General features: G+C 39.3%; 1 protein-coding gene across 2 annotated transcripts in view; it reads right to left on the reverse strand.

Annotated features, from left to right (window-relative positions):
* The window catches only part of vta1 (vesicle (multivesicular body) trafficking 1), a 60,888-nt gene that overhangs the window by 26,431 nt on the left and 19,912 nt on the right, over positions 1-14,545 (reverse strand). For both annotated transcript variants that reach the window (XM_041252524.1, XM_041252523.1), the window contains exon 2: positions 13,862-13,956. In XM_041252524.1, coding sequence (XP_041108458.1) covers positions 13,862-13,956 — 95 coding nt within the window. The remainder of the gene's footprint in view (positions 1-13,861; positions 13,957-14,545) is intronic.

The following is a 14,545-nucleotide window of genomic DNA, read 5'->3' on the forward strand; positions in this document are numbered from 1 at the left end:
CATTGTAGAAGGGGTGGTCGCAACGGGGGATCCAATTGGCCGGATCTTTCCCTTGCAGGCCGACATATTTTCTTCCAGGTTCCGGCCCCGTAAAACTAAAAGAGAGCAGAGGGCTGAGAAACTTGAGGGGGCATTAATGAGACAAGGATGGGGACTGGTGGGGGAATCTGCTTTGCCTGTCAAACGAACACAGAAGGGTGTGGGTGTCCAGTGTGACCAGCGGGAGCGGGTTACTGAGATCCCTAGAGCAGAAGCTACTGAGGCCCCGCTCGGCATACCGCAATTCTGGGACCGGGGTGTGGACCTAGAGTGGGAGCAAAGTAACGACCCCACTCTGGTGCACATCCGGGGGCAGGTTCGGTCTGTCGAGGGGAAGGAAGTTGAAGGCTGCGGGCCGCTCACATTTCCTCACTTCATCGTGATGGGGCATTTGCTGTATAGGGTATCCCAAGCCTCGGGCACAGGGCAGCCTGTAACCCAGTTATTGGTTCTGGGGTCTTTCTGCCGGGAGGTCATGAGGTTAGCACATGATATTCCCTTTTCTGGCCACCTGGGGCGGGAAAAGACCTTGGAACGAATACTGGCCCGGTTTTATTGGATGGGACTCCAAATGGATGTGAGGAAATATGTAGCGGAGTGTCCCGATTGTCAGAGAATAGCGCTGGGACGGGTTCGCCCGGCCCCGCTGGTCCCACTGCCCCTGGTTTGTACTCCCTTCAATCGCATAGCAATGGACATAGTGGGCCCAGTGCAGCCCGCCGACTCTGGATATACGCACATTTTAGTAATGGTGGATTATGCTACTCGATATCCAGAGGCGGTGCCACTGCGCTCCACTAGTGCTGTCGCCATTGCTAAAGAACTAGTTAAGATTATTGCTAGAGTAGGGGTGCCCAAAGAGATTCTGACAGATCAAGGAACTAACTTCATGTCCGATACCCTCAAAGAAGTTTACAAAATTTTGAAAATCCATCCCATCAGGACCTCTGTGTTCCATCCGCAGACAGATGGCCTGGTGGAAAGGTTTAATCAGACCCTGAAGCAGATGCTGAGGCGATCTGTGAACCAGGAACAAAAACACTGGGCAAAACTCCTTCCCTTCCTGATGTTCGCAGTGAGAGAGGTGCCACAGAGCTCAACTGGGTTCTCCCCGTTTGAGCTGCTGTATGGGAGACAACCCCGTGGCATTCTCGATCTCATGCGAGAAGGGTGGGAGGACCAAACCTCTACGTCTAAAAATGTAGTCAAATATGTACTACTGCTACGAGATTGCTTGGAATTAGTCGGTCGTTTGGCTCAAGAGAACCTGCGCAATACTCAGCATTAGCAGCAGCAGCAGTACAATCAAAAAGCACGAATTCAGACTTTTCGAACTGGGGATAAGGTACTGCTGCTTCTTCCCACAGCTGAGTCTAAGTTGTTTGCCAAGTGGCAAGGGCCTTATGAGGTGGTTCGAGCTATAGGGAGAGTCAATTATGAAATCAGGCAGCCGAACTATCGAAAACCACTTCAAATTTATCATGTAAATTTGTTAAAACCTTGGAGAGACAGAGAGGCCCTGTTTATTGCTAATGATATCCCCGAGGAGGATTTTGGTCCTGAGGTGGGGCCACTTGGTCAAACAACTAAGATTTCAATGGGGAAACAGTTACTTCCCTGTCAGAAACAGGAGCTGGGCCAATTTATTGAGGAATTCAGTGATGTTTTTTCTGAGTTGCCCGGTAGAACTGACATTATTGAACATGCCATTATTACTCCGCCAGGTGTTCGAGTGCATCAGAGGCCTTACCGGATCCCAGAAAGTCGGCGGGGTGTAATGCGCCGGGAAGTGGCCAGTATGCTCGAGATGGGAGTAGTGCAACCTTCCCAGAGCGAGTGGTGTAGTCCTGTGGTAATGGTACCTAAGAAGGATGGCTCCACACGTTTCTGTGTGGACTTTAGAAAGGTGAACGCTATCTCGAAGTTCGATGCGTACCCCATGCCCCGAGTGGATGAGCTCCTTGACAGACTGGGTAAGGCGAGGTTCTTGTCCACTCTGGACCTGACGAAGGGATATTGGCAGATCCCATTAACACCCAGCTCCAAGGAGAAAACCGCATTTGCTACCCCGGATGGCTTGTTTCATTTCAAGACCATGCCCTTTGGGTTGCATGGGGCCCCGGCTACCTTCCAGAGACTGATGGACAAGGTGTTATGTCCCCATCATCAGTATGCGGCAGCGTATATTGATGACGTGGTTATTTTTAGCTCAACCTGGAAGGAGCACCTTGATAGATTGGTGGCTGTCCTGCAGTCTCTGAGGGAGGTGGGGCTAACAGTCAACCTAGGTAAATGCGCGTTTGGCAAACAAGAGACCCAATATCTTGGATTTAGCATGGGTAATGGTCAGGTAAAACCAGTGGCTTCCAAGGTCCAGGCCTTGGTGGACACTCCAGTTCCACGAACCAAGGCTCAAGTGAGGTCACTTTTGGGGCTGGCAGGCTATTATCGCCGTTTTATCCCCGAGTTTTCCACCATTGTTAGCCCCTTGATTGACCTAACTAAGAAGAGTGCCCCAAACACTGTAAAATGGTCAGATGAGTGTCAGGAAGCATTTGACATGATAAAGCGGATACTTTGCCAAGCCCCTGCACTAGTGTCACCAGATTTCGACAGGGAATTCATCCTCCAGACAGATGCCTCGGATGTCGGTCTGGGGGCAGTCTTGTCCTAGGAGATCGATGGGGTAGAGCACCCCGTGCTATACATTAGCAGGAAAATGGCTCAGAGGGAGCGCAACTACTCAGTTATTGAGAAGGAGTGCCTGGCCATTAAATGGGCCATGAACTCTCTTCGATATTATCTCCTGGGGCGGTCCTTCACTCTTGTCACAGATCACGCTCCTCTTAAGTGGCTAAACATGATGAGGGACACGAACGCCCGGATTACTCGGTGGAGTCTGGCGCTGCAATCCTTTAACTTCACTGTTAAACATCGTTCGGGTAAGGAGCATCAAAATGCTGATTTTTTTTCAAGGGAGGGTGGTGATTTAGGGGAGTTAGGGTTGGCCGAGTGTGCCTATGGCTCCACTCTGAGGGGGTGGATGTGTGACAGGACTGGAAGGAGTCCATGTCGTAATTTGCCCTCCCAACCACTGGCAGCGCTGTGTAGGGTTGACCGTGATTGGATCAGGAGGCTGAACTCTGACCATGCAGGAAGTTCCAGGTCAGGCAGCCATCTTGGCCCAAGGTAGAACCATGCGGCCGTCTGGTCCCATCTCTGGAAGCAAGAATCTGTGTGCCATATGCCAGGGAAGGTCGGCAGGTTGTTTGAGGTGCATCATATAACCACTCCTAGAACTACGGTTAAATGCAAGTAACCCTCATTTCTAGGGACTTATGGCAGACTCCTAGCAATTCTCTGGGAGGAGGGGTAAAGGAGCACACCCATTATTTAGGAAGAAGAGACTGCAGAACTAAGGCTGCAAGACAAGCAACCCAGCATGTGGAGGAAAATTATATGAACTCTGACGATATACAGTACCAATCACAAGTTTGAGTACACCTGCTTGAAACCAGGTTTTTCATAATTATCTATGCTTTTAACTGTATAAAACTTGTCTATAAACACTTTATTTCATTATATGATGTGTAATAATATAAGCTGATAGTCATAATTGAATTGCATTCAAACATTTACATTTTTAAATGAAAATGTAAATCTTGTCAATTTCAATGAAATGGTCACCCAAAGCAAGGGGATTTCAGTCTGAAGCCCCAGTCAGAAATGTGTACAACACGGTGTTAGAACACTGGCCGTGTCATAGTCTGGGGTTGCTTTGCTGGTGATCTTAACCAAGTCCATGGCAAGCTCAACCAGCATGGCTAACATAGCATACTTTAGAGGCATGCCATTTCATTTGGATTACAGCTAGTTGGGGAGTCCTTCATTCTTCAGCAAGATAATGACCCGAAACACACCTCAAAGTTGTGCAAGAACTGTCTGGCAAAGGAGGAAAGGGAAGGACAACTCAATCTAATAACCTGGCCTGCACAGTCTCCAGACCTCAATCCTACAGAACTTGTATGGGACGAACTGGACAGAAGAGTCAAAGCAAAGCTACCCACAAGTGCTCTACATCTCTGGGAATTTCTGCAGAAGAGCTGGGAAGACATGTCGGGTGATTTCCTGCTGAAACTTGTTAACTAAATGCCTCATGTTTGTGAGGCTGTTATTAAGGCAAAATTTTTCAATTTTCTTGAACATTGTTTTGATACTCCTTCTGTTTTGTTTATTGCAACGTGTTTTCAATTTCAAGTATTTACAAAAACGTATATGACTAAATTTTTCAGACTAAACCATATAAACCAGAAGACACAACTGAATTCACCTTTGCCGAGATCCCACAACCACTAGATAACTATGTTTTGTCTTCACAGAATCTAAGGAAAGCAGCAGCAATAACTCTTCTCGTTGCAGGTATCGCAGGATCGAGACCCCAGGCCCCATCTCCCCAACAATCCAAATTATTACTACTACGTTTATTCATATTCTCAAAGGAAGAATAAAAGGTTAGGCTTTTTTCACAGTTAAACTTATGTATAAAAAAACAACAAAGTAAAAAACATTTAAGGAAAAGTAATGCATTGTTAAATGTTCATAATTTGAATATTTGATGTGCTCTCTGGTCATAGAGTTCTGCATTAGTAAAGCAGTCTTTAGTAGTTCATGACGAATTGTTCGGTTCAGTCACGCATTACGTATACATGTGCTAGCTTCCAAGTGGCTAAGTATGCACGTACAATGTTCAGCATCTAGTTGAATAGATGCACATTACATATTGTGACGATATCAATAGCACGGCTTCAGTTCAGTTATTTGTAAACACACAATATAAGTTTGATACTTATTCTGTTGGTGTGATGTTTAAAACATAGTCTTCTTAACACAGTCTTCCGTGAAGTATATAGGCAACAGCTTTCGTCGTTCCGGAGGGCGCCCATCTTCTCCGGGACAGCTTTGAAGATTACATCATTGCGTCTACGTTGAAGAACTTCAGAGTTTGATGAGTTAAAAGAGATGAGATGGTTTTGAAGAAAGAGCGAACCCAGAGAGCCATGAAAATCCCTGTTGAGTTTAAGTAACGATGTATAGCCATTCCCTTATACTGTAAACAAGTCCTTATCTGTCCTTCCATTGGTTCACATTATTTGATACACACAAAAAGGGTGTGTTAGAAATGGAATGCATCCATATTTCGTTATCAAAGGATTCTAGAGTTATCAATTAAACCTTGTATTCAATATAACTTTAGGTACATTCATTAGAAAATCATATAAATTTCAGTTTCATTCTCTATACAAAATTACAATTCTAAGCATATAAAACACATCATAATACAATCAAAGTTAACATTCAAAAATAATTTAGTTTACAATATTAATTTAAAACACAATAAACCCTTCAGGTTTATTGGGAAACTTACTTAAAATAACTATTGTGTCAACAAGTTATGTTATTAAAAATTATTCTTGAAGCATTTTATCTAACTTAACACAATAATGGTACAACTGCAGTGCCACTGTAGCTTGGCTTAGTAAGTTTTATGACACCTTAGGAGACCAGACAATCCGGTAGCACTATGGAAGGCGAGCTTCAAAGAGTTAACAGTTTTTGGCTTGTGCCTTGGCCTAATCAACAAGCTTTGAACCAAGACCTTGCCTGGCTAGAGACAGTACACCACACACAATTAAATCACAGCTTTGCAGCACATACAGGAGGAACGGAATAAGATCGGGATAAGGGTATCAGTAGCATAAGCATCGCTGGCCGGTAACCAAGACAAGATTATCTTGGCAAATACACAAACTTGTGGATGGGGAACTTTGTGTTGGCTAGGAGGTAATATCGGGACAGACTGGTGGAATGTCAGGACACATTTCCTCTGTCTGTGCTGCAGTAGCATTGATTGTATCATTGGTCCACAACCTGCCTACAGGAGGACACGAGAACTACAGCCACCAAGGCTACACTCCACTGAAACAAGGATCAGAAGAGAAGACTGAGCGAGTTTTAGGGTCATGGTAAAGACGTCCCCCGTTAAAACAAACCACGTACTGGTGATCTCTGGTTTTGTATCTTCGTATAAAAGAATCATACTGCTTATTCTTCACTAAAGTTAGAACTTAAGTGATTCTATAAAATGCAACATTAAACTGCATTTAGTGTGAATTTGCTATATTGTGGTGTTAAAACTGTAGTTACAATGTAATTATATTACAATCTAGTAGTGTTAAACTGCAGTTGCAATGCGTTTTGTTACTGCTTTTTTGGTGGGAAACTTGGTGATAAATGTAATCTTAAACTGGTTTACAATGCGATTCTGCATCTCCATTGAAAATGTCACAAATTGTCTATTGAGAGGGCAACTGCTTTATCAAGTGAAATATGCCACTCACGGGATGATTAGTTGTGATTGTGAGAGTAGACTCATTCCTGTATGCTTTTGTTTTATGCAAAAACATAATTCAATTCTATACATAAAACAACATGTGTGCTGACAAATGTTAGCATCAATAACAAGTAAACTATTTAATATTGGAGTGTTTTTTTTTTTTTTTTTTTTTAATGTATTTGTATTAATTTGTTTTGCACCAGTGCTGGCAAGGGATGAGACAAAAGTGTCCATATGATTGAAATGAAAATAAACCAACAAGTTACCTTAATGGCAATTTATTTAAAAAAAAAAAAAAAAAAAAAAAAAAAAAAAAATTCAAACTCTGCTCTGAATCTATGGCAGCCCTTTGCTGAGTTATGGTTTCTAGGTGATCATTTATTGTATACTTGTCATGTCTTATGGGATGCTTAATATAGGAGCACTCTAGATACAACTGATAGAAAAAACATCATTCAAATATAATTCAAATCAAAGTATCAGTGTTTTTATTGTAGTACAACGATTGTTAAATTCTTCAATTTTTTGTGCGGACCACATGAATCCCTGAACAGCTACCTCCCATCCCACCACCTCAGTGTGTGGTAGTGTGTCAGGTGGAGAACAGGGTAAAGTTTGTGTTTCCTTCCGTGGTTTTATCATGTTAACGAACGAGTATTAAATTAATGGAAAATCATTATGCAAATATATTTCATGAGAGTTAAACAAATGTTTTAATACATGCAAATTAGACTATTAGAAGATAAAACATCTCAGGGAAAACTTTTTCTATTACACACACACATACAGCTCTGGAAAAAATTAAGAGACCACTGCAAAATTCAGTTTCTCTGGTTTTACTATTTATAGGTATGTGTTTGGGTAAAATGAACATTTTTGTTTTATTCTATAAACTACTGACAACATTTCCCCCAAATTCCAAATAAAAATATTGTCATTTAGAGCATTTATTTGCAGAAAATGACAACTGGTCAAAATAACAAAAAAGATGCAGTGTTGTCAGACCTCGAATAATGCAAAGAAAATAAGTTCAGATTCATTTTTAAACAACACAATACTAATGGTTTAACTTAGGAAGAGTTCAGAAATCAATATTTGGTGAAATAACCCTGATTTTCAAGCACAGCTTTCATGCGTCTTTGCATGCTCTCCACCAGTCTTTCACATTGATGTTGGGTGACTGTATGCCACTCCTGGCGCAAAAATTCAAGCAGCTTGGCTTTGTTTGATGGCTAGTGACCATTCATCTTCCTCTTGATCACATTCCAGAGGTTTTCAATGGGGTTCAGGTCTGGAGATTGGGATGGTCATGATCTGGTGGTCCTCCATCCACACTTTGATTGACCTGGCTGTGTGGCATGGAGCATTGTCCTGCTGGAAAAACCAATCCTCAGAGTTGGGGAACATTGAGGAAGGAAGCAAGTTTTCTTCCAGGACAACCTTGTACTTAATTTTTTCCAGAGCTGTATTATATATATATATATATATATATATATATATATATATATATATATATATATATATATATATATATATATATATATATATATATATATTATTTTATTTTATTTTATTTTTTAAATTGTGTGCCCTATTATTTTATCCCTGACTTTCTCCCCAATTTCGAATGTTCAATTCCCCAAACCGCAGCAATTCCCAACACACCTCAGGAGAACTGAAGTTTCACTGTATGTCCTCTGATCCCATGACTGAGCCACCTTCCTTTTACACCTGAACGAGAGTGGATGTCAGGGTTAGCTGTAGGACGATGAGAAGAAACAGTCCCTGACGGTTTTGCCTCCCTAATCCATGGTAGCGCCACAGCCAATGCGACGCTCCCTTCGATATCCACGGCTAAGACTGGTGACTTCGCACAGCTAGGATGCAAACCTGCACTGTATGACTCACCCTGCACACCACACAGCTGTGCTTTTACCAGGTGAGGCACTCAGACACGTGGAAACCCCTTTTACCTGGGATAGTATGCTTTGGTTGGAAAACAGTTTTTCCCCTTTATAGTATCTGGATGCTATTTCTGAGCAATTTACGGAGTAAATTATAAACTGGCTTGATTAAGTGAATGGAGAGAGGGTTTTTGAGAGTAAAACTTACTGATGTATTAGGCTACATTTTAAATAAATGAAATAAAGTTTTAACTGCTCTATTCTCTAAAACACAGTACTCTTTGTATTCAAGTTTATAATAGTTTGTTTTGGTACCTGCAGCCAAAGTTCCGTTTTAGAGGATTAATTAGCTATTTCACTGTAAAACCAAGAAACAAATTGATATTGCTGAGAACTTTATTAATATCACACTGAGGAGAAACAATTTGTTAATTATTCTTTACATTTTTTGTTACCAAATGTACTGTACTAATGTATTTTTTTTTAATATTGAGCAAAAGGGAATATTATCCTCAGTATGCATTAGCCTACACTTTCCTGGTTTTAGCAGTCAAGGGTACAAAATAACTTGTTTAGATCTAATCCTAGCCCAAAGCCAGCATGTTGAAAACAATTAAACCATTTACCAGCTGCCTGTTAAAACGACAAACCCCATTAAACTTTACTTCAAAACAAACAATGATTTATTACTGGATAATACATGGTGGAAACATTTTGAAACCCCAATTTAAATCATCTGTACACTGGGGCCTCACAACTACACGCTTCATGAAATGGGCACAGATATAATCTGGTAAATTTACTTAAGGCTTTTAGCTGTTTATTTTTAGTCAATGCCTGGTAGATACAATTGGCAAGGATACTTAAATAAATAAATAAATAAATACATAATAAAAAAAAGAAACATTCAAATCAAGGAAGCCATCCTTTACAGGGCATAAAAAAACAGATTCTGTAGCAGGTACAACAGACAATAGTGTTACAAATACAAAGTAAACAGCTTCTGGCATCATTTTTGAAAACATGGTGCAACTGTCAGTTGGAGCAGACACAAGGTGGGGAGTAATGTTTTTACCTAATGATCAGAGTAATTAACAGTAAGCTTTTGTGCTTTTCTGCATGCACGTTGTGTTCTAGATACACCCACCCCTCGTTATAAATCGCCTCTTGCTATACTGCGGATTCGGACACACATCGGTCCTGGAGTTGGCACCTCAGTTTTCAGTTTAACTGCACATGCCTTAGCTGCACTGTACATACATAATTTCAATTTGAAAATTACTGTTTGTTTTATTTTATACTGCACAAACAAAAATATACAAAACAAATAAAAACAAAGCACTTAATATGATACTGTTATCACACACACGAATTGCACAAAAACACAAAGCAAATTAATATCTACTTGCTGAAGCGGTTTAAGCAATGCACTAGCAAAAGTCACAGGGGAGCGACGTCAGCTGACTAGCAACAAGCCTCCTATGTTGGGAATGGATTCTTTCAATGCAGCGGGTTTGGACATTTCAGAAAGGAGAGGAAGATTCATGAAATTAATTGGAGAATTAAGTTGATAAGCAATTACCCTCTGCAGTATGAATTAAAACTGTGTGCTGCTTTTTGTGTGAAAAATTTGCCAAAAAGCAGGTTGCGTAGAGGATTTATATTGGACCCTGATGCCCACTACAAAATGAGGGAGTGGTTGTACAGTATTTGTTATTAGCCTATTTGTTTTTCTATGGCTGTCTCGCTAGATCACGGGCCTTGGATTTGTACTGGACCCTGACACCCACGATATATTGAGTGGGTGGTGTACTTTCTGATTTTAGGTGTGATGGGACAGAAAAGGGACAGACCATTTTAACATTGTTATACCTTTTTGAAATTTTGAACGCATGAAATTGTATTTTAAAAAGCATACACAAGATACTTTGTGTTCCTGTGCAACTTTATTTATGTTGCTGGAGCTATAGTAAAGCCTTAGCTGAGATACTCCGATAATCCCAAGACATTCTTAATTGGTTCCTGGATGTCTGTAAATTCTCTCTCGTACAACAGAAAACATTCCTTAGGGACAGTATTGTTTCCTACAAAGAACATAACTATAAAGCCGGTTGCTTGTAACTCTGTACTTTGCAGTTAAAATCTTGTGAATCCTACCTGATTGGTAGTATTGTGTTCTGCTGGAATCCCTTTACTCTAAAGGGTCAAGTTTGCACTTAGAACTGAACAGTAGGATCTTAGTGCAATAAAACCAGATGCCTGTATTTATTTATTATGTTTTTGGCTGGAATTACAATAAATGTTAAAAGTCCAGTAGGGAGGCTCTAATATCCCAAGTTTTTGCAAGCCAGTTAAAAAAAAAAAAAAAAAAAAGTGTTCCTTGTAATTCAATGTGCAAGAAAAACATAGAATAGAGATCAATAGCTTCACTATAAAAACTAAAAGTTTCCGTATGTACAGTATCTAACTAGTAAAAATAAGCGTACAAAACTAAATGGAGTATCAGTCCTTTTTGATTATTTCATTCAAGAATGATGGAGTATCATCAAAAATTACAGAGCAATCAAAATTAGAACTATAGTATGGGTATCATGACAAACCACTTCAGCCAACCACCACCATACAAACCTCTCAATTTATTTTCTATAAATCTACGAGTTTTTCTAGCAACAGAACATTGAAAAAAGTACTTGTCCGACATGCAAAGTAGAAGGGTAAATCTTTTTGTCCCGGGCGTGGTGCGATACGAATTCCACATCGCATATATTATATACTGTAGTTTTAAGTTTAAAAAATAAATGTTAACTGCATTGGCACTGTCATGTGTTACCACAACAGATGAAAAATGGTCAGCATGAATCAAGATGCAATATACAGTATGGTACACATACACCACAGTATGTATCACTCAGGATAGCTGGCCTAACTAGACATAAACCTTGAAATGTGTGTTCCAATGAGGCCTGCTGTGTGGAAGGTAAGCTGTTGCTGACAATTCCAGTTGTAGATAAATTATTTGGGAACTTCTGTCCACAGAGTTCACTTCAGCTGCACAAGCAAATCTGAAGGGATGAGCTCCATTTTAAGCCAGAAGGAGAAGTATTTCAGGTATCAATGGCTTCCACACAAGATTCTTACTAATCTGCAATTGCCTCTGGAGCCAAAATGAATTATGGCCCCAACAAGTTCAACTATTTAGTTTTCTTAACATCTTTGCAAGTCTTACATATGCTCTTTATTGTCTTATAATGTCTTTGCCTCAAACTTTAAACTGGGTTTGGACAAGCATAATTACATACAATTTTCCTCTTGAAAAATGTATGCGCTGTACTATCCTACAGAACCTAGAAAGCGAGTCTTTTACAGATAGTATGAAGTGTTCCAGTAAAAGATCTGCCAAGATCTTGCCTATTCAGAGACACTGAGGGTTCAGATAAATCAACATTGATAAAATAATCAACTACCTAATCAAATTGATGGACAATATCAAGATATGTTGTGTCTTCCATTCTACATTTTTGCTGGATTCATTGTTACCTCAATCTTGGAACCTCTCCACAAAAGAAATTATCTTTAGCCACAGTTTTGACTTGAGGTGGTCTTGCCAGTATCTTCTCCCTATTTTGGTGCCAAATTTACGGTGTGAATTTAATATTTTCAGATTTTTATAAATCACCATATTACTGTAAATATGCAGACAAATAAATTCAGGCAAAAAATAAAATAAGCCCCAAGAAAAGTCAGCAAGTTTTTTTTTTTTTTTTTTTTTTTTTTTTTTTTTTTTTAAAAAAGATGGGTTGTGGACAGCCAGGTCATATGCTTTTATTGTCATTTTATGATTCATTGTCCTCAAATTATACCATGTTCTAAAGAGACCCAGTGGACAGGAAATTGTTTTTTTTCTTTAAAAGTTAACTTTTCCAACAGGTTCCGATAGCAATCCTTTATCTACTCAAGGAACTGTAACATTAAGAATAGAAAAATGAACTACTGAATAAACATTATATTCCAAAATAAAATAAAGACAAATAAAAAGTATAAAGTTAAATATGCTTCAGGTGAACAATAAAATCATGTTTTGCAGATCTCAGCTATGAACGAAATAAAAAGTTGGATAATAAACCAAAAACCAACTTGGAATCAGCATTGTTTCCACAAAGGAATCAATATTAAATGGGCAATTATATTATAGTACCAAAGATCTGGGTTTCTTATCAGCTAGGAAATTAGTCATGGGTAATTAATCTGTAATTGTACTTTACGAATCCAGTTACCTACCACAATGGTTTACTTAACTTTATTGAGAGACTCGCACCAAATAGTGCGTCAAGTATAAAGACCCTATTTCAAATCATTGAAAATAATTTAGCAGTGAACAGTTCAGTTTATTTATTTTATATCTATCTATCTACCTATACACACACACATACATTACAACACCAGCAAAGTTTAAAAAGAAAATGAAAGAATCTGTGTAGTAATTTAATAATTAAAAGTGTACCGTCTTGGTTCAGGACATATTAGGTCAAAGGTCACTGTCAATGGTATGGGTCACCAAGACATATAACCCCACAAATATGAAGTTAACACCTGAAATGGTTTCTGATGTATAACTATATATACAAGTATAAAAAGACAATCTCAAAAGCATTAGGTATGTATCACCTGGAAATAAAAAAGAATAATAAATTACAAATCCCAATATGGCAGCCATTCTAGGTCACAGGTCAAAGACAAGGGTGCCACTTGATTTTGATTGAGGGTTTCCATAACATTGAAAATATGAAGTTGCAAGCCAAAATGCTTTACAGTTATTAGCAGTTGTAGAAGTGACGGTGCCAATGTTCTTTACATTCAACACTCAGGCAACTTCCACCATTTAAGTGTGATTAAGGGGCCAAATAAACTGGTTTGTTCTTGGTCTTCTGCTGATGGAAACGTACTGTACCTAACACAGGGTGCATAACCTAGTGCATATTACTCTCTGTGCAGTACCTAAATTGTCAATCACTGAAAGAAAAAACCAAGACACAAAATCAAAAAGGTATGAAACATTTCCACAGCTGAAAATGAGCCGTTTGTAAAATAGTACCATGGCCCAGGATTAAGAGGAAACACTATTCAAAAGAACTGTTCTGTGTATGTTTCCACCACCTAAAATAATCAAGTGTCAGGACTTTTACAGCACACACAGCAACTACTGCGGACAGAAAGCTATTCATTGCCGACATGTTAAAAATGTAGTACTCAGAAATTAGTTTATTTTCTAAGCCTTGGCATTGCATCAAATGAAACACCTACACCTTTCACGTTTGTACAGGTAGTTCTCAAACAAAAATTATAATAATTTCACATTGAGTATCAATTCAGTTTCCATTAAATAACCCATGAATCATCACAGCAGGTAATTACTTCTTTCAGCTGCCTCAACAGATCTTTCTCCTGGTTTAGTGTTAACTGACCACATTGCACACAATTCATATACTTTACTAAACATAGGAAGAGTTACATAACACAGCCCTACCGTCTCCAATTGATCCATTAATTTCACGAGAAACTTGCGGCACTCGGGGGTTTTACTGTCCAATTTCATTCCTGTCTGCATGGCGTAGAGACGACCTACACATTGAAATTAAGAAAAAAATAAATAAATACAATTAAACTCTGTCACCACATTTGGTACAAAATACTAAATAGATTATTCTTCATAGAAACAGATTACCAACAAATAACTTTTCTGGGGTCTGTGGAGGTCTGCATTTGTAATGAAGCTCGTACAGTAGTCATGTTACAATATTTCTCAAGAATTAACAGTTAACCATATGTGTATTGTAAAAAGTACTTTAAAATAACCCAACTCTGTTCCTTCACTCATGTTATCCCAAGGGAAGTGACTGTGTAGAGAAGCTTCACAATAGAGGGTATGGATTAAATGCAGCCCATAAACTGCTCATATTAATTTGTATGTATCTGGACATCCCTTGCAGGTGCTTCTACTTTGACACAAAATATGCAGTTCTTATTACTGACCTTTCATTTTTGACAAGCTGCTGCTTTAAATTTAACCATTTGCAGGATAAAATTAGATCAATGACATAAAAGCCTTCACCAGACCAAAGCCAGTCAGACCTATAAACCAGGACTGATAGATATACAGCTAGTCAGGTCTATAAACCAGGAGTGATAGCTATATATTAGGGTTGCTCCG

The sequence above is a fragment of the Polyodon spathula genome, chromosome 6 (genome assembly GCF_017654505.1).
Source record: "Polyodon spathula isolate WHYD16114869_AA chromosome 6, ASM1765450v1, whole genome shotgun sequence".
Classification (NCBI taxonomy): domain Eukaryota; kingdom Metazoa; phylum Chordata; class Actinopteri; order Acipenseriformes; family Polyodontidae; genus Polyodon; species Polyodon spathula.